This window comes from Gigantopelta aegis, chromosome 4, assembly GCF_016097555.1.
Source record: "Gigantopelta aegis isolate Gae_Host chromosome 4, Gae_host_genome, whole genome shotgun sequence".
In the NCBI taxonomy this organism is placed as follows: domain Eukaryota; kingdom Metazoa; phylum Mollusca; class Gastropoda; order Neomphalida; family Peltospiridae; genus Gigantopelta; species Gigantopelta aegis.
In genome coordinates this window covers 17,719,520-17,740,778 of record NC_054702.1, presented here as the reverse complement: position 1 = coordinate 17,740,778, position 21,259 = coordinate 17,719,520, and the positions used below count along the sequence as shown (strand labels likewise).

The window sequence follows — 21,259 nt, the reverse complement described above, 5'->3', positions numbered from 1 at the left end:
TGGTTTTGGTCATCCTGGTGTTTTTAATATAAAATGCATTTCTCATATTTTTAAAAACGCATGTACGTCTGAGAAGTAACAGTTATGGAGCTGAGGTTTAGTCTATTTTTAGCAGGTATTTCACCATTTCAGAGTCAGTTGTAACTTTATCCAAATGTGTTACAGGTTTGTAGATTAAATAAACTTAGTGTTAATTTTAACGGGTTAAAACTAGGGTCTGTCCCTTTAAAATGCTTGTTTTGTTTATTTACATTAAAAAAGTTCACCTTAGTTTAAAAAACAGTGCCTTTGCCTAATATTATTTATAGACCAGGTAAAAGGAATTTCTTTCATTTAAGTAGTTGTGGGAATATAGGGACAAAGTATCTGACCCTGAAGGTGTGGCCTTGGTGTTCATCTGGCCCTGAACAATAATGTGTTGGGATCCTTTTATGTTTGAAGTTTAGAAATAAGTTCCAAACATTTTTGTTACGTTGCATTTAAAGCTTAAATTACCTTCTTTCAATAAAACTTTTGCAAAAAAAAATTGGTGGGGGCAGGCAGTGGACTACTTGTTTTTCCCTCAAACCACCACTGACCCCTTTTATTTCTTTGTGTCTTGGTGAACAATTGTTATTTTATTTAATGTTCATCTGCAGTTGGCAGCACCTATTTTTAAAGTAAAGTATGTACATCTGTGAATCCTTATTACAGCATGTATGTTTTTGTTGTAACCACCTTGTTGTATTCGGATCCCTTTTGGAATATAGTTATCTCCCTTGGATTATTAGTTCAGCATTAAAGTATATTATGATTATAATGTTTATTTAATGGTAATAATATACATGTATTTTTAATATGATGTTTCTGTCTGCTTTGGCAAAGTAGCTATCATATGTTCATTGTACATGTATCATTTTAGAAATATTATTGGTTTTTGGTTATTTGTTAAATTATTAAATGTTTATTTATTAAATTTTATTCAATTAAAAGGGTGGGGGTGCTTAGCTTTATCATTAGTGATGTTGAATATTCTTCCAGTCTTTTTGCTAGCTATAGGGATCTAACAGATGCCAAATTTTTAAAAAGATTAATTTCTTTTTCAGTTTGGTGGAATAATTTCATATACCAGTAATGATACTTTGTTGAAAAATAATTGTTTTTAAAGTTTAACAAACAATTTGACAAGTTTTTTTGGTTCATCCAGAGTTAACCCTGCAAGGACAGTGCCCCAATAGTTTAAGAAGTAGCAGGCTACAACAGTGATGATAGCAGGGGGCAAAGCGGGGGGTCTGGGGGCACCTCTGAGATGCATTAAAGAAGAGAAAGCACCTTTTTTTTTACCATCAACGAAAAGTAGGCGGCCGCAAAAGCTGTTTCAGGTGGCGATTTGCCGCCGGAGACAGAGTACTTTTGAGGGCTCTGCAAGGATTATTGTCAACCTACCTATAATCCCTATTGTTTTCCGTGTTTTTGATAAAATCTTAGTAAAATGTAATTTTAGGTCCCATTGAAAATTGAAAAGAAATAAGTTTTGACATGGGTGAATGCCTTTTAGTTTTATTACTTTGCCCTGTACATCATTTTAAAAGAGAAAGCTGGAATAATAATTAAATAATTTGATGGTGAGATATTTTGTTTATTTTACAGGTACCAATGAACTTCCATTGTTTGACTTCTCGCTGTGGGAATTTTTTCGCAAGTTGGGAACAGACAATGTGTTAAAAATATTTACTTGTGTTATGCTGGAACATCAGACATTACTTTATTCTTCAGGTATAGTGTTGTACACAAATATTGTTTTTGTATTTTAATCAACTTCTTGGGGTGATGCAAGTGTTGTATTTCAAAAATATAATTATTTGGCATAATATAAACACTACACAATAATTACCTTCAAATATGTATATCATAGTTCACAAACACCACTAGGGGTAAAATCGTTGTGTGAGAGCCAGAAGGACGTAAGTGCATCAAAATTTATTTTTAAAAAGCCGAGATAATGAAGGAAACTGTTTTTCTTGATCAGTAGTTAAGATGTCGAATTTGTTTTAATGACAATGAAAGCTGAACATATTTACGATTTCTTTATATATTTGCGGTATTTATAGCATATTAGGTGTTTTAGTTATTTGCTTAAATAGTTGTAGTTACGACAATTATTCATGATTAAATTAAATGCGTCATTTACGACCGACAGTATATCAAGTAAATTTAAATATTTATTTTGAAAGAACCATCACTTCTAAAACATTTCAGTTTTGCAAATCACATATTTATTTATAAAAAGGAGAAAGCTAGAAAATATTTAGAAGCAAACATTCAAAAAGGAATACAAGTAGAAGTACGTATTAATAAAATCACCGCTTAAACAAAATATTACGTGAAAAAAAGTTATTTTACTTTTGCTAATAATAATACGATAAATAAAATCACCAATTGAACAAAATAATAATGTGAAAAAACTACTCTGACTCGTGAAACCCTTGTTTTCTTTGACCCACCCCTGATTTTGTGTGACCTTATCTGGTGCAGGGTTTCTGCCAGAGGGTAAAATGGGTATGGTACCATACGCAAATATTTTTGCAGAATTATTTTTTTAAGTTAACTTTTTGACAAAATTAATTACTCTTATCATTACTGTATGATTTTCTTAATTCTAACCCAAAACTTAACCCATTTTCTTTCTGAGGGAGGACCCCCATATCTCTGTTGACTGGTTGCATTCAATTCCATAGAGCCATACCAAAACATTTCTATCTGGCAGAAACACTGTGGTGGTAGTGCTCCATGTTCGTTGGTTGATGATGGTGCATCAGAATCAGACGACTTGTCCATACAAACCCTCTTTTGTAGGCAAGTATTCGTTCCTGATGAGTCATCAGAAAAGCTGATGTCATGTTGTGTGCAGTGTTCTTTCCGTGTTCTTTGCGCCATGGGTGTCGTTTTGCAGATAATTACTGGTTCTACTGCCTCAGGGTGTACTTCACTAGTTTCAAGAATACCTGGTTTATCAGCTAGTGCAACAGACAAACCAAAATAGTTAAGCAAACTAAAACTGTGCCACGTCATGTTCAGGTTTTGTTGTGAGTTCTCTATTAGTATTATGTTCAGGTTTTGTTGTGAGTTCTCTATTATGTTCAGGTTCTGTTGTGAGTGCTATGTCATGTTCAGGTTCTGTCGCAAGTGACTGGATAAAGGTCGTGGTATGTGCTGTCCTGTCTGTGGGGAAGTGCATATAAAAGATACTTTGCTGTATTAGAAAAAATGTAGCGGGTTTCCTCTGATGACTATGAGTTTGACATCAATAACCGATGATTAATTAATCAATGTGCTCTAGTGGTGTTGTTAAATAAAACAAATAAACTGTCTCAAGTGCTATGTCACGTTCATTTTCTACGGTGATTATTTTCTCATGTTCAGCTTTTTACTATGTTATGTTCAGGTCTTGTTGTCATTGATGTGCCAAATTCTGTTGTGTATGCTATATATCATGTTCAGGTCCTGTTGTGTGAGCTGTGTTATGTTCATGTCCTGTTGTGCGTGCTATGTCATGTTCAGCTTATGTTGTGTGTGCTATGTCATGTTCAGCTTCTGTTGTGCATGCTGTGTTGTGCTAATGTTTTGGTGTGTGTGTGTGTGTGTTGTGTCATGTTCACGTTCAACATTCTGTTGTTTAGCTTAGCTTAGTAACTGGTTTAACGTGTCCATAGTCCATATACCACTAGGGTTTCGAACACGCCTATCCAGAGTCCGGCCTCTTGATAGGATCAGGGGTCTGACTCAGGACAGGGATATTCTGTTGCAAATATTTGTTAACCGTAAAGTTAATCAAAGTTCATAGATCTTGCTATCGTTTATGTTGAGGCTACATTCACTTTATTCGCCTTTTAACCTTACGTCTGATTACACTGTCTTTTGTTACTGGACTTTGTTCTGGACGTTTGTTTGTGCAATATTGTTAATCCATAATGCCTACATTAGGGCAATCCTGTAGATCTTCCAAGGCAGCAGAAAGGCAGAACTTGATCACTGTAACATGTAATTAAATACATGTACATAAAAAATCAGTGTGATTATGCTTGCACTTTGGTTGTATATGCCACACACCATTATTATGAATTAAAATTGTATCTACAGATACAAATTACATGTTGGAAACTTTGCTTCAATTAAAAACATTTCAAAATAGATATTTGTTTTTCAAGAAAATTCACCAAAACATGTTTATTATTATAATTATGGTGCACATAAAATAGCAAACCATACAAACATTAATATTACTGCAATTCCTATTTATATATACAGACACCATTCTTGTCTGTTGCCAAATGCAGTATCAAATGTTTTTCTTAAATAGACCGGGCTCTTACAACGACAAAAGTCATATTATTTTTAGGATTCAAGCACATAAATATATTGACATAATGCATGCTCTATTGTACTTCGCATTTGTAATTTCTATCACAGACCGATAACAAAGAATACATATATGTGTCACATTTGGCACATACGACCTATGTCAGACATAACGAATTGTATTTAAAAATGGTGTATCTACCACACACGACCAGTCATGTTCACATAGTGGACAGCAAGCAAATCGGAGGAAAGTCTTATGTGTCAGTATTTTTGTGCAAATTGGTATCTGTGATTCACTTACGACCATTTAAATCTTTCTGTATAAGCGATGCAATTAGGGACACAGCTACGATTTTTTGTGACAATATGTAATCGGGGATGGCGATTCCGAATATGCAAAAAAGACGTTTTAGGTCGTATCTGCCACTTACAACCTTTTAGCTCTCATGTGACGAAATGTTAAATTTCACACAAAAATGTTTCAGTATAATTTTTTTATTATTATCAGTATATTTCATAGGTGTCAAATTAAATATGTATTAACTGTGTACTTCAGAAATAAAAATGTGAAGGAACAACCCAGTACACTGTACATTTTTATACTTTCATATTTTCTTAGGGCAAGTATAAAAATTGTTATGAGATGCACTAAAATTCTTTATACCTAATGGGTCTTATTAAAATTTTCTATGCAAATAAAGATAATTGGTAAAATCTAATTCTTCAGAAGTTTGTCATTAAACAAAAAAATCCCCCATCCCCCATCCCCCGTATGTGATATTTTATTCAGACTGTTTAAAAAATTGTCCCAGAAGGGTGGCAGAAACAAACCAATTGGTTCAAGTGGAAATTATTAAGATTTTATTCCATGGATAATCAGTATTGGGTAACATTGCCAACCTCGTCCTTTAGTGATTTCTTCTTTTTTAAAACTCTTTGAAAAATCTATGGGTTTTGTTTGTTTCAGATTACAATAAGTTGATGCTGGTAGCCGAGTCTATTAGTGCGCTGATGTTCCCTTTCACATGGCAGCATGTATACGTCCCCATCCTGCCTGCCTCTCTACAGCACTTCCTGGACGCCCCGGTTCCCTTCATCATGGGGCTTCATCGGGGTGAAGAGGGCAGGTCGGAACTCTTGCGATCCTGTGAGGTAGGCCTGTATTTATTTTGAGTGTTTATATTAATTATGTATTCTGTTATGTATGCTGTTATTCTTAATCCTTTATGTTACTGTAATCCTTGTTCTGTTATGATTAGGTAATCCTTATTTTCATATGTTAATCTTTAATCCCTTACTTATGTTGAGTTCAGCCTCATTTCTGTCCACCTCCACATCCTAGATCTTGTCTCGAACCACATCAGGTGTTTGTTTCTCGTCATTGGTGCAGCAGTTACCTGTCGTTTTTCATTCATCCATAATATTTACCTTTGTGTGTCACTCAAACATTTTTCTGACCCTTGTTTATTGATGAAGGTTATTAACCCAATTCATTTCAGACCTGTAAAATTTGTATTAATTAATTCATTAATTTTTGCTGGGGTGTCATTAAGCATTCATTCATTGAGGGGGGCAGGATTTTGCTCTTTTGGTTGAGTGCTCAGCTGAGGTGCTTGCATCGCAGGTTTGTAACACCTCAGTGGATCCATTCAACTGATTTGACTTTTTCTCGTTCCAACCAGTGCACCATATCTGGTCAAAGGCCGTATTATGTGCTTTCCTGTCTGTGGGAAAGTGCATGTAAAAGATCCCTTGCTGCTAATGCAAATATGTAGCGGGTTTCCTCTTATGACTGTGTGTCAGAATTACGAAATGTTTGACATCCAATAGCTGATTAATTAATCAGTGTGCTATAGTTGTGTCGTTAAAAAAGACAAACTTTAACTTTTCATTCATTAATTTTAGTGTCTTTGTACTGTTTAACTTGAACTTAAAATTAAGTTTTTTACCCACAGGGAAACATGTGTTTTGTGGATATTGATGACAACACAGTTGAGGTCCCAGAAGACGTTCCTGTTTTCCCTCACCGGGAAGAACTCAGTGAAGAGTTATGTGCCCTTATCAAGAAGTACAACCGTATGTTTAACAAGGATGTACAGACGAGCAACCGGAGTTACCCCGGCACGCCAAAGAAGGACAACAGCAATAAAGTGGCTGGCCAGCTGGACAGTGGAACTGGCAGTTGGCCCAATTCACCAAAGAAAATGGAGATACTTCAACAGAGCGAAGCGTGGATGAAAATCTCAAATCTTGCCAAGAAGACCGGTGTCTGGGACTCGATCGAAGATTTTGCCGACGATGTGTCGTTGAAGAAGGACAAAGCGGCAAAAGATTCTAAAGACCCATCTTTGGTTCCTGTTTCAGAAGTGGACGATCTCAAATTTAGCAACGCCGTTCGAGAAATATTCCTCAACCGTTTTGTGCACATGTTCTCGTCGTATGAGGCGTTTGTGATCCAACCATCACAGGACATGGAGGCGTGGCTCAACAACCGGGAGTCAATGCAGATCTTCGACAAGGCGTCGTTCCTCAGCGACCAGCCTGAGACTCACCTGCCATTCTTGTCGCCGTTCACCGAGACGCAGATGTTCACGACGTTCGTCGACAACAAGATCGTGTCGCAGTGGGAGGAGACAGACCCCTACCTGCGCGTGTTTGACGACAGGATTAAGATGATCAACGATGAGCCCGGAGACCCCAGGACGCCTACGTATAGTCAGTGTCCTTCATTCCTTAACACAGGTGAGGAAATATTTATTAAAACTTGCTGTATCGGGTATGCTTTTATTAGTTGAAGGTGCTCACCCTGTGCATTGCCAAATTACCCAGTTGCTAACTGTTACAAAGTGTCTATAGCAGTTAGTCTTTAACTAATAAATATTCCTTAAATTGACCACATTTTAATCAGTTTTCAAGGAAATACTTTATATAAATATATATCTAAAAATTTGCTAAAGCAAACTTTGTTCCACTTTGAGCTCAGATAGTACTTACTTTTTTTATTTCATGTAAACTTAATTTGAATATCACAATGACAACTGAAGAAGCACATTGAATTTGCCAAAAGGGTTAATTTAAGAAAAAAAATTGTAGTATGCAAATGAATGGTAAAAAAGCTGTAATAGCCAAAAAATATTGACACTGTCATTTAGAATGAGTCATCTACATTAATTTTGTCACCCTTTGGCCAATCTGCATCGTATAAAATGTATTATACAGAAATGAACATCGAGAAGAGATCGTCTTTCATAGACCATACTGCCAGCAAGCCAGCGTCGCCCCCTGCTGGACAGTTCGAACCGGCCACCGTCCAGATGGGTTTCTTCCCCATCCTCAACCAGGATATTCTCAACACAGAGCCTAGCTGCAACAAGTAGGTGTAATGTTGCAACCCATGCAATTAAAAAAATGTCCACGGCAAAAAAAACCTGCCATTGAAAAAAAATGAATATAGTCCAAGGCAATAAAGTGGAGAATTAAAAATCCACAGCATTGCCAGTTGCTAGGGCAGTTGTAGGGTTTGATGTTGTCAGTGTCAAAAATAAATAAAATTAATGTTCGTTTCGTGATATCCAAACATGTTTTTAACTGTTTGTGTCTTATAATATTATACAGTGTATTTTAATTGTGGTACACAGTCTAGAGAGGAATAAAATCCATATGTTATTTTTGACTAGACTTAAAGTGTATTTTATGTGTATATCTGTAGACAGGACAGCTCATACCACAGTCTTTAATACACTAGTTGTGGACAGGAGTGACAAATGTGCAGATATTTTTAGAATTTCATATTTTGGTGTCTTCTGAAAACGTTTCTTGCCCTTGTCTAATGATGAAAAGATATCCATATGTTCATTTTAAGATCCTTTAAATTGAAGAAAAAAGACATGTTTTGTATTAGTGAAAAGCAAAATAAAAGAATTATAGTTAGAAGTGAATTTCAGTAAATTTAATACAAGTGGTAAGTTGGTTGAACCTCATTAAATGGTATAACTGATACACTAGTGAAAGAATCATTCCTGCATTTTGTGTTGAGCAAAATATATTTTTAAAACTGTGTTATTTTACCAGGTCCAAGTCCCGTGAAAATGCCAAGTGGCGGAAAAAGGACCGGATTCTACAGCATGCTGAACACCTTCAGCTAAGTTCTGACCAAAGAGAGGTGTGTAGTTGTCTTATTGTCTGTTTTAATTACTACACTTTCATTTGTGGAATTCTATGCAGCACCTTTTTAATTTTAGTTAAAATGTTTTTTTAATTGTTAGAAAATAAATTTGCTCTTCACCATTATATACTTTGTTTAATATTACATAATCCTTTGTTATATACACATATGTTAGTTCTTTAATCGATAAAAGATTTTTAATATATATATATATACTGAACAAAATAAGAAACTTCTGCTAACTTTGCTTGAACATAACTTGATGAAAACAAACCGGGGGAATAATTGTTACATATGTGTTTAAAGAGTGTTCCATGATGCATCGTTTGGTGCAAAAATCATGGCCATAGGTTAACAGAAACTTGGAGAAATTTTGACCAAGTGTGGTAAGGGTTAAACAAAAAAAACACCCACTTAGTAACGGGTATGACCACCTCTTGAATTGACCACTGCAGTGCATCGCAGGCGCATAGAATTGACTAAAGTGTTGATTTCTGCCTGTGGAATATTGTTCCATTCGTGAATGAGCGCTTGACAATTTCGTTGACGTTAGCGGGTGGGTTGGGACTACGCCTCAATCGTCTGTCCAGAATATCCCAGACATGCTCGATGGGGTTGAGATCAGGACTTTTAGCGGGCCAGTCATCAATGAAATCAATGAAATCAATGTTATTTGTCCTAAAAAATTTACAGTGTCTCTATCTGTATGAGAGGTGGCATTATCATACTGAAAAATCGAGATGTTGGCATTGTTATGGAACAGAGGAATGACGTGATGAGTGAGAATGTCATCGCGGTAACGTTGAGCATTTAAATTGCCATCAGTGACGACTAGTGGTGAACGATAACCATGGGCAATGGCTGCCCAGACCATGACACAACCCCCACCCCCGAAACGATCTCGTTCAAGAACACAACAGTCGGCATAGCGTTCATTTCTCCTATGGTAGACGCGCACCCTGCCATCACCACGTTGTAAAGAAAATCTGGATTCATCTGAAAAAAGAACGGTATTCCAGCGTCGCCATATTCAACGAGTGTGTACACATGCCCAATTAAGACGATTTAGACGATGACGTTGCGTCAAAACGCAGTTTGGAATATAGCAGTCTTGACCACGCGTTGTAACACGCGGACGTCCACGACGTGGCAAGTCGTTGGTGCTTCCTGTCGTTCGAAATCTTACGCGAAGATTTCATATCGCTCGACTAGAACTCCCAACATGCCTTGCAATGTCTTCTGTCGACATGCCAGCATCAAGCATGCCAATCGCCCGTTCGCGTAAATTATTGGGTATTCTTGGCATACTAAAAATGCTACAATGTAAAAAACGTTAATTTTTTAACAAATTTTGAAGCGTTTTCGTTCACTTGACAACAATGTCAGTAAGACAAGTAAAACAAATTGACCGAATACTACACGGGACATGTCAAACCATGCATGTACGTGCAAATTGAATTTCACGTTGTCGATGATTAACAGTGCAAAAATAATATACTACCTATATAATTTCATTACACAATGAATTCTTTAACACAACAAATACTATATGTACAAATCGGAAGTTTCTTTTTTTGTTCAGTATATATATATATATATATATATATTTTTTTTTTAATGAACGTATTTTCTGTCAATTTTTTTTCTTTCTTCTAAAGTCATTGTTTTAAATCAGAATTAATGACATTTTGTTAACGGTGTTACTAGCAAACACTGAATTTTGTAGACAGTTCATACTTAATTTTAATGATAATTTTGTTTATTCAGTTATAATATACTGATACCCAGTTAAAATAAACTATTAGTTCTTAATAATTTGAGAGGTAAACTTTAAGAATACATGTATATCACAGAATGTTTATTTAATGCACTTTTTTATGGCATGTGTATTGTGACAAAATCCTTATGTTTTTGGGTGTTTTTTTTTGTATCTTGTTTTTCTCTCGTTCAAACTTTGATAAATCTGCTATGGATGTTTAGATGTTTGTCCCCTATTTGCCTGTATTGTTGTTCTGACACAAACAATCACACATATCCCCATTTTAACTTTCCTCAGAATATTTACTGCATGGTTTAACCTGTTATTTAACAATCTGACAGATAATTCTTCATAAACTTACAAAATGAAAATTTGAAAGAAATTGTTTTTAAATTAAAATGTTATCAGCATAGAAGGTACTACTACATGTTGTAGAGCATCGTATGTTGACTGTGCATAATATAACCTAAGGACAGCTACTGCATGTGCCTTTGAACAACCAGTCAAAAATCCCTCTGGACAAAATCTCGAACAGACAAATAGCTGGAGGGCTTTTTGACCTGGTTTCAAGCCACTGCACTCATAATCAGCAATATATTTAATACTTGTATCACACAGCAGAGCTGGAATATTACCAGATAGCAAATATAGTAATATTTTGTTCTGATTTGGTAGTTATCAGCAGTTCTTTGAACTAAATATAAATGTTGGTTATATTTTTCAAGCTGCTTGTTACTATTTCATTGTTAATAAGGGTATGTGATTCTGAAATCAAAAGCTTTTAAATCTTGGGTTAAGTAATCAGTTTAATAGAAGCATGTTAAAAGAAAACCTTCTGTTTGGGATATGGTATTTTGATTCAAGAGTTCAACTGGCTATCAAAAGTTCATACAGTGAAAAAAAACCTTCACTGGTATTATTTTTCATTGCAAGAGTAACAATACAAATATTGGTATTAATTGTTAAAACATACATTGTACGTGTTCAGGGCCATAGAAAGCCATGAGAACTGCAATGGGGAGACATGTATTTAAGTACCAGTAAATGGAAATTTACTTTTTATGGTACCTGTAGTTGAAAGTGCTAAGCACTATTTAGTATTTTAGAAAACTGAAAAATGTATGTCTTTGAATATTTATTTTGTCGAGAAAAAAAAAAAAATTGAAAAAAAAAATTGATGGACATCCGAAATAACACTTGATTCTCAAATGAATTATATCTCCTCCATTTCATCTTCATTAGAAAATGTATGTCTTTGAATATTTATTTTGTCGAGAAAAAAAATTAATTGAAAAAACAATTGATGGACATCCGAAATAACACTTGATTCTCAAATGAATTATGTCTCCTCCATTTCATCTTCATTAGCTATGGCCTTAAAATTTACTACACAACACAATATACATGAAATTCTGTTGTTTTCTTTGTAGAATGAACAAGTATATTTGAGTACCTTATTGTTTTGCATGTGTTAAGTTTTTTTGTACTAACGTTGTTTCTGTTGTAAATATTAATTGCTTTTGTTTCTAAAGTCTACCGCGGCTGAGAGAAATGCCAAGCAATGGCTTGTGAGTAGATCCCAGAGTTGTCAATTTGTTTTGATTTTATTTATTTATTTATTTATTATTATACACTTCATGTATTCTTGCTTCAGGCTTTGCTTCTAGTCTGTTTCATATGATATTTCATTCATTATGGGTAATCTTTATAGTATCATCATCATTATCATCATCATTGTCGTCATTGGGGATTTTTGGAACCTCAAAGCAGTGTGGAAAGCTTGTTGGTTATTTGGATTAGCAAAACTAATTAGGCACCCTATTTTAACCAGATCAGTTTGATATTAATGATATAGACGGTCCATTGTGTTTGCTTTACATGATGAATAAGTGGCTATGAATAAGTACCCAGAATAATATCTCATTACATACGCTAAACTTTATCCAGTACATTGTAATAAATTCCATGACAAACCACTGTCATTGTCAGTGTTTCTGCCAGAAAGACATTTTTGGGTATGACGCTATGGAATTGAATGCAACAGCAGTCAACAGGGATATGGGGGGACCTCCCCCAGAAAGAAAATGCATGCTTGTCATTGGCACTAAGTATCAGCACATTGATCAGCATATTATGTCTAAGGCCGGATCTTATAAAGTACATGCAGGGATTTATCGAGGAATTTTCACAAGGAATTTTCGCCAGGGTCCCATGTCTGATAGGATTGGGAGAATTGGCGCGAGTAAATCATACTTGGGGTACGTTTTCTTGCCACTGAATGATGCAGTACACCACTATTAAATGAATTTATTAAAACAGACATAATTAAATAATATATATATTGGGAATCTTTAGTACAGAAGCTTGGAATTTTCAGTGCCACTTTCTTTTGGGAAGGGGCCTATGTTCGGACCAACAATACCTGATATGGTATAGTTATAAATATTACTTTCAAAATCTGTTTTTAAAAAATAACATGCACAAAGATTGTGGCCTATTGTATAAGAAGTAAGTTTTGTTCCTGTTCGAGTCCTGTGAACTACAGTGTGACTGACACATCACTGTCATCATTATCTTAGGCAAGGTGCTCTCAGTGCATGCTCAAGTGTTTGTCCTAATCCTGACTAACATAACCTACTTCTACTTACAGACTAAATCTCGAGGTTTCGGTTTCTTAGTCTGTCACAGCTACCACAAAAATAGTTTTTCTCAATAACTTTAGTTTGGCTAAGGGGAAAAACCTTAAAATTTATCCTTTTTCTTTTTCTTTTGTTTTTTAAAAATCCTTATTCCCAGTATTTCATTATTATTATTATTATTATTTTTATGTATTTGTTATAGTAATTTTGGATATTGCAATCAAACAGTGTAGCAAAGGATATACTGTAGCATAGTTTCATCTAATATTACTTGAAATCATTTTAATTAGTAACCGATTGCTAATGTGTGGGAATATGTTACAACCATTTTCACTGGGTATATGGTACAGATGGTATATTTAGTTTCCCTATAATGATCTTAATGAAGAACAAATATTAAAATTCTTCAGACTATATTTTTATCTAATGTTTGTGGTTGTCATATCAACAACTGCTTTTGAAAATTCACAACTTTTTAAAATTATTTTTAAAAATCTTTTTACTGCTATTTTTTAATTTATAGATATATATTTTATTTGAATTCACAGAAGAAAAGAAACTAATGCTTTTTTCCCCTGCCCACTCCCTGTATATACCCTGAGCCAAAGTAAAATTATTGAAACAAACATTTGTGGAGGCTTGGCCAGACTAAAACTGGGTTTTTTCTTGGGCTTGTTTATTTAAAACTAAAATATATAATACTTATTAAAGAAAACTTTCAATAATATATTCTCAGTATATAGATAGCTTTTGTATGTGTAAAATTAAAATATTTAACACAATGCTACTGTTAGTTTAGCTTAGTTTATTAATATAATGTAATAATGTATGCATTCATATAAAAAACAATTCTGTTTTATTTTAAAGTGACATAATTACATGAAGATTTGTATTTGATTATGGTGCCTCTCTGCCTTTGTAATTTGACTTTATTATGTTCGTTATTATGTTAAGTTGGTTTTATAAAACTAAAATGTATTTTTATGGAACAACTCATTTTCTATGCATATTATGTAATATGTATATTATTAGTGCTAAGCTTTATTAAGACCTTTATTATAATTATATATCATATTTTTAAACTGCTTTTGGGATTCTATTTGGTACATTTTAACCTTTGTTTTGTAATATGGTTAAGTTACTTTTTAGATATAATTAGTATTTATATGTGAAACTGATTAGTGATTTTGCAACAAAATGTTTAACTGCCTAAATAATGTACTGAGTAAAGATGTTGATATTTTGTTAATTGCTAGGTATGGTACACTTTAAAGAACATTTTTGATAAAAGTAAATATATTATGACAGAAGTTAGAACAATAAAAAAATCTAGATGAACGAACATATGTTCAATATGATTTTTTTTAATAAAGATAAAATATATTATGACAGCAGTTAGAACCATAGAGAAAATCCAGGTGAACATATGTTCAGACATATTGACTAATGAACAGACACAATAACATTAAATTCTTATTAGTACAAGTAAAACATATAATGGCCACAGTGTATAAATTGCAAGTTTTCTACTAATTATGTTAATTAATCATAATTAACATCATTGTATAAAATGTGGCCACTATAAATGTTTAAAAGAAAAGAAAAGATATTCAGTATCATATCCCTAGATGTCTTTGTGAAGATTAATGTTTAAAATGTTTTTTAAAATACATTGGATTGTGCAGTGTAATAAATCATTGACATGTTTATGTGCTTTCAGAGATATCTCCAAGAAGCAAAAATCAAAAGTCTTCGACAACCCAAATTGTCTGACATGTCAGCTCAGGGAATGGTGCAGACCAACTGGAAGTTTGTGGAAACTTTACTAAAGGAGTGTAAAACAAAGGTATTGAGACCATTGTAAAAGCAACAAATTATGTACATCGTTTTCAGTAACTTGACTTTGTCCAGATGCTGCTTTTGAAACTTAGTTTGTTTTCATTTTGTTTATTGTTTTAGCAAAATTAGTGTCAAAAAATTAAAATATATTGACCCACCCTTCTACTAGAAAATCTTGAGTTCAGCAGTTGAAATTGTTTCCAAAAATAGGCTGAAATGGATTTTTACCAGTTCAACTAAATAACATAGCTTATGAATCAAAGCACTAAAAAGCCAGGGTAATTCTCTTCAAAATCATATTTTCCTAGTCAAAAGGCAGATTTTTTTTTAAAGCTGGTATGTGGCCTAACTATATTTATAATGTCATTTCCTATGCAAAATACCACCAATAACCAAAAGAATTTTTTTTTTTAAATTAAAAATAAACTCGCCTGTTATAGCTATGCACATTTACTGTCATCTGTCTTCATACAATATACAAGTTTGATGCAACATTTTTAATATGTTTCAACACAAAACAGTAGAATAACACCCCACTTCTGAGTGCTAAAATGGACCTACATTGCAACTATGACCAAAATATATCGAAGAATGTGGATGATTTATTTTTATTAAATAATAAGAAAATATTTATGAAAGTGGCTCTCAACCTCTGCAGTTAAGAAAATGTCTTTGGCAAAAAACATGTCGTGGAAAAGAATTCATATGTAGTCCTCTGCGAAAACAATGTCGTGGAGAATCAAAAACTCCACAGCATAGCTAATTGTAAGGCTTGCACTTGTGATGTGGCTGTGGGTTGGGTTTTTTGGTTGTTGTTTTTTTTGGTTGTTTTTTTGAATAAAGTTTATTGACCCCAGAAAACAAATATAGTAGTGCCAGGAGTGATGTGGCTGTGTTGATGATTTGTATATGCTTGTTGCTGTTAAATTCAGACAAAGAAGATGTTGGTTGAGAAGATGGGTCAGGAGGCGGTAGACCTGGGTCACGGGGAGGTGCGGATCACGGGGGTGGAGGAGAACACCCTCATAGCCAGCCTCTGTGACCTGCTCGAACGTATATGGAGTCACGGACTCCAGACTAAAAAGGTTTGTCACAATTTGTTTTCTAAACAATCTTGGGTTGCTTATTTTCACCTCGCATGGTCATGAGGAAAATATCTATTGTTTGGTATTTTTGGCCACACATGAGCTATAAACTGAGCTGAATTTATGAACATGAAACACGAAAATTGCTACAGAGTGACTTCATTGCAACAGTCATAAGCAAACTAGCTCAGCACTTACCTCATGGTCTGTAGTGAAATTGATATGAGCTAACAGCTGAGCAAAATGTCTCAAGTAACGTTTTGCTCAGCTGATAGCTTTCATCTGTAGTAGGCTTAAATGAATATAAGCAAGAAAAACCAGTTTTAAAAAATGCTTTAGTTGTTGAAAACCGCTTGAAATCAGTCACTTGGAATAGGGCCGTACTCGAGGGTCAAACTCGACCCGGACCCGAGTACCCGATGCTTACACAAGATGATAATGAGACAAAGGAATATAACGTAAAATAGCATTATATAGCTTAATTCCAGCACTGAACATGAATGCCAAATCATGCCATTGTATTGCATTTAGAAACCCGTTGATACGTTCAGTATTGTGACGGATGAACGGACGGCCAGATTAAAAAAGAAACTAGCAAATAGTCATATAATTATCGTGTAACTTGTATCGTTGATTAGTTACTGCTGAACTAGTTGCTCTACATTGTCTCATTTGTACGGGTACTCGAGTCCTGTGAATGGACTCGAGTCTTTGCTAGACTCGACCCGTGCCCGAGTACTCGAGTACTCGTGGAGACCCTAACTTGGAAACCTTATAGATGCAACACTGAAATTGTTGTGCATTCTTCTTATCTATGTAATGTTTTTAGGTAAAATCAGATAGTTTAGAATTTGTATATTATGTGGTAGAATGGATGGACATTCAAAATAACTTTAAAGCTACATGCATAGTTTGAAATTACTGATTCTCTTTGACCACCCGCACTGGTAACACAACTTGGATGGGTGGGTGGGAAGGTTATGGATGGATGCATGGATTTTAATAGAATTTAAATACTATAACAATCACATGTTATGTGAATAAAAAAAAGTATTATTGTAATACTCCAAGTCTAAATATATGTTCAGATAATTCAGGGTCTCATACACAAAAGAGATTATTCTCTTTGGCGTGTGGTTTTTTAATATGCAAGTGAAATTGCCCTAAAATTTAAAGTTAAAATTAATTTATTTGGTTTTATGTTGTAGGGAAAATCTGCTTTGTGGTATCATTTGTTGAGTTTCCAAGAAAATGAAGATGTTGATAGTAACAGATCATCAGATGTAAAAGTTCTAACCCCTGGTACGTATCATATTTTATATTCTTGTTTATTTTCACACCATTTTACCATTCATACCTTTTTGTATTTAGTATAATTATATTGACATTTGAATGGAACTCTAAAACTTTGGTTCCTGTATACTAATACTTTTTTATATTTTTAGGGTTTTAAAGGTAAAATTAATTTTATTGCATTGTTCTACCCAATGTATACGTATTGAGCTATTTTGAATTATTGTAATTAAAGGTGGGTTTTTTTCAGGGAATTGAAATAGCAACGAACATAAATGTATAAATTAGTATTATAATTTGTTTGTGTGATTTTTAAAGTCACAGACCCTAGCTTCAGCCTGTGATGATGGATACTGTTTGGTTAATCTACAAACCTGTAAGACATCTGTATAAAGTTACAATAAAGTGAAACTGCATGTGATGCTGAAACGGGGAAATACCTTCTAAAAATAGACTACTGCTTGTCTCCGTAATCTTTACTTCTTAGAGGTAGAATTATGGGAAAAGCATTTTGTGATACTACAAACAACGGGATGACTAGAAACATTCTGATGTACAAAAATGTATAATCTAAACAATTAAATGTAAGTAATGTCTGATTTCAATTATCAAAAATGATTTTAATAGTGAAAAATATGCCTCAGTGTTTAAAAACTAGGGTCTGTCGCTTTAATTACTTCATTTTAGACAACAGTGATTTTGCACTTCGATTGTTATATTGATAGAAGATAGATGAAAAATAAGAAACAAAAATTATAACTTCTGAACACTTTTCTTACTGACATTTTTTGAGGTGTCACTGACTTACTTTCTGTGCTTATTACAATTTAAAGAATAACTACAGTATTTTCTGTTTGGCTTAGGTTTTGTCAGCAAATCTATAAACCATTGATGGTTTTTCCTCTTCTTATTTAACAATTTTCCCAGCTTAACCCAGAGTTCTCCTTTTCTCTAGTAAATATCTACAGACAGGCATTTACCTGTTGCATAATGTTTGATATTCTGATCATATGTCATAAAGAATCAAATTATGTCAATCATTGAACAGGCACAGATAAGGCATAATCTTTTATTTAGGTTGGTTATTCATAGTTTGTTCATATAATTTTCCTTACTACAAATGTGTTGAGTTACATGTAGGAAGATGTTACTAGTATGTTATTTAAAAAAATAATTGTGAAGCATATTTCATACATTAATTGAAAGTGTTGTTGGTTTCAATCTCAAATATGATCTTTGCGTTTTTTCTTTTTGTAAATTATTATTATTCATTATTTTGTTCATGTTTCATTTTCTTCCATTTTGACATGCATGATAAGTTAAAGGACTGATTTCATATCTTTTTCTTTCGTTTATTGCTTGATAAGACTTCAGTTTACTCTATGTTAAAATATTGGTGATGCATATGTCGAAGATGTAATATGATCCCTCCATTGATATCGGAATTTTTTATGCATTCTGGTTATTATTGAAAATATTTTGCATCTTATATGTAATTGAAATATTATATTAAAAAAAGAAGAAGTTCTAATTCAGGAAAACTGTTAAATGATGTTAAATGTCAAAGAATATATAGTAATGACTAAACACTCCTCTACTTTGTGACCAATTTGGTCGCATATGCAACCATTTTTTCATTTGGCAACTAAAAGCTATTTGGCGACCTCTATATAAAAAGCAGCAGTAGATGCCATCTGGCTCCTAGATGGAAAAGTAAATGTAGAGAGCTGCTAGACATTCATTATTTTAAAATGTCCAACATATCCATTATCCAAATGTCCATTATTATGTCAAATCCGTACTTGAAAATGTACTGTAATTACAGATAAACAAAAATGTTAAATTAATAATCCTAATAATCTGAAACTAATTTTTTGACTATAGCTAAGACAAAAATGTCAAGTTACTCGTTAACAAACTGAATACTAAAAACATTTTGGCTTTTGAATGATATACAGAGATTAGCCGCGTCAGTTACGTTTTTGACTAGTAATTGTTTTTCCACTAAAGGTCCACTGAAAAGGAATAGTCTGATAGATCTAAGCTCTCTGATGGATGGCTCCATCAAAATATTGGGGCGCTCCATATCATGGAGTAGTAAGTATGGTATCTCACTCGTCCTGCTAGCTCAAACTGCATGGGGTTGGAAGCTGGAGGTTTCTTCTAACAATATCCTGCTTTGTAATGTTTTTCAGTCTCTTCTGTCATGTGTTGTCCGTTTCATTGGAGAACTTATTTTTTTATGTATTGTTTGTGTTTTAAAAAGTGGTTTTTTTCTGATAGTTTTTGTGAGCTTTGAAAAGGTTTTTTTTTTTTACTGATAGTTATTGTGAGCTTTTGTTTTTTAAATTGTGCTTTAAAAAAAAGTTTTATTAAACTAAATTATACAATTAATTTTATTATGGTTTAATATTTATAATGTTATAACCTTTAACCTATAACCTTTAGCTACATGAAAAAATTAAATTGTACAAGACAGTGTTTCTGCCAGAATTATTTTGGGGGTATGGCGCTATGGAATTGGATATTTACAATGTGTGTGCCGAATGCAACCACAGTCGACAGAGAGAAAATGGATTATTTTCAGGGTTAGGGTTAAGAAAATCATACAGTAATGATAAGAGTTATTAATTTTGTCAAAAGGTTAACTTAAAAAAATAAAATCTGCTAAAAAAAATTGGGTATGGCACAATACCCATTTTACCCTCTGGCAGAAACCCTGCAAGAGCACATTGATTGCTTTGGCAATTCTGATCAAATACCTGCTACATTTTTACATTAGCAGGGAGGGATGTTTTATATGCACCTTGCCACAGGCCTTTAATATACCAGTTTTAAAGCAGTAGTTGGAGAATGGGTCCATGATGGGTGTGCAAATATGTATTTAACAATAGTCTTCCAGTTTAAAAAAAATAATATATTGATAATGTGACTGAAATCTTAAGTTGCAGTTCTATAAACTTTAGCTACATAAAAAAAAAAGTTTGTACTTTCAGTTAAAGTGTACTACTGTGATTAGCCTATTCATATGGTACCATAACCGTTAAAAGTAATGATACAATAAAATTAGAATTAAAACAGGATTTTGTTAGGTTTAACATGTTTCAGGAATACATAATATTAAACACATGTTATTATTGCTTTGAAACTTAAAATAATAATGATAATTTAAACAAATAAATTATGTCTATATATTAGTGTTGGAATTATTGCACTGCAGGATATTGCTAAAATGAAATTAATGGATTTTTTATTTTTTTAAATAATAATAACACTCGTGTTGCTTCCTTTTTGTGACTGCTTTAACCTTTTATCCCTACATTCCAATCTGAAACTGACTAACTGTATTGTGGAAAACAAAGGGATAAAGGGTTAATAGAAGATATTTAGATTGTGTGTGTGTGTGTGTTAATGAAACCTGCAATTCCCAATCTCCAGTGTCTTTTTGACCGGCAGGAATTGTTATGATAATATAGATAGATTCTTTCTTTTTGGTCATCATTTTTGTATTGCAAAGCCCAGTGGTCATTGCTTTTTTTAATATTTTCATGTTTTATAATTTTACTCATTCAAAATATTTACTGTTTGTTTTTGTAAATTTCTGGTACTGTGATGGTCTTGTAACATGAAATTTACCAGACTGGTAAGTTGTGAGTTACATTTATAGACCCCATGGATACACTTTTTAAGCATTGCAATTCTGAACTGTTTTTAGTTTGACATTTTTTTAAATAATAAAAACACAAGCGTTTGGATTTTTAATTTGGTTTCAAGTTGAATGAAACTTATTTTTCTGTTTTTTTCCCCCACTTTTTTTAACAAAATAAATATAAACTGTACAGAATGTTTTAATTTAATAAAAAAATTTAATCCACACTTTGCTTTAGCAAAAAAAAGAAGAAATTAATTCAATAAAATTTCTTGTGGTAATAGTCACTGAGACTGTACCGGGCTTTGCATATACTGATCACATTTTGACATATACTCACATGTTTCCCCTGTTTATACATGTAGCTATGATTGTTTCTGTCAGTTTAGGTGTGTGTTTGTACAGGTAGTTCTAGACACTTGAATGAACACATAAACATAGTTAGTCTTTACAAGTAATCTACAGTAATGCCAGCTAAATATGGGTTTA

At 33.4% G+C, this 21,259-nt stretch overlaps 1 protein-coding gene across 5 annotated transcripts in view; it reads left to right on the top strand.

Moving 5' to 3' along the window:
• LOC121372759 (DENN domain-containing protein 5B-like) overlaps window positions 1–21,259 on the top strand; it is a 48,414-nt gene that overhangs the window by 7,791 nt on the left and 19,364 nt on the right. The window contains exons 4-13 of one of the 5 annotated variants that reach the window (XM_041499274.1): window positions 1,630–1,755; window positions 5,309–5,493; window positions 6,297–7,083; window positions 7,561–7,714; window positions 8,413–8,503; window positions 11,798–11,833; window positions 14,625–14,750; window positions 15,676–15,828; window positions 17,037–17,130; window positions 19,132–19,218. In XM_041499274.1, coding sequence (XP_041355208.1) covers window positions 1,630–1,755; window positions 5,309–5,493; window positions 6,297–7,083; window positions 7,561–7,714; window positions 8,413–8,503; window positions 11,798–11,833; window positions 14,625–14,750; window positions 15,676–15,828; window positions 17,037–17,130; window positions 19,132–19,218 — 1,839 coding nt within the window. Of the gene's footprint in view, window positions 1–1,629; window positions 1,756–5,308; window positions 5,494–6,296; window positions 7,084–7,560; window positions 7,715–8,412; window positions 8,504–11,695; window positions 11,705–11,797; window positions 11,834–14,624; window positions 14,751–15,675; window positions 15,829–17,036; window positions 17,131–19,131; window positions 19,219–21,259 lie in introns of all 5 variants that reach the window. The other 4 variants (XM_041499275.1, XM_041499276.1, XM_041499277.1 and 1 more) reach the window with 4 other exon arrangements.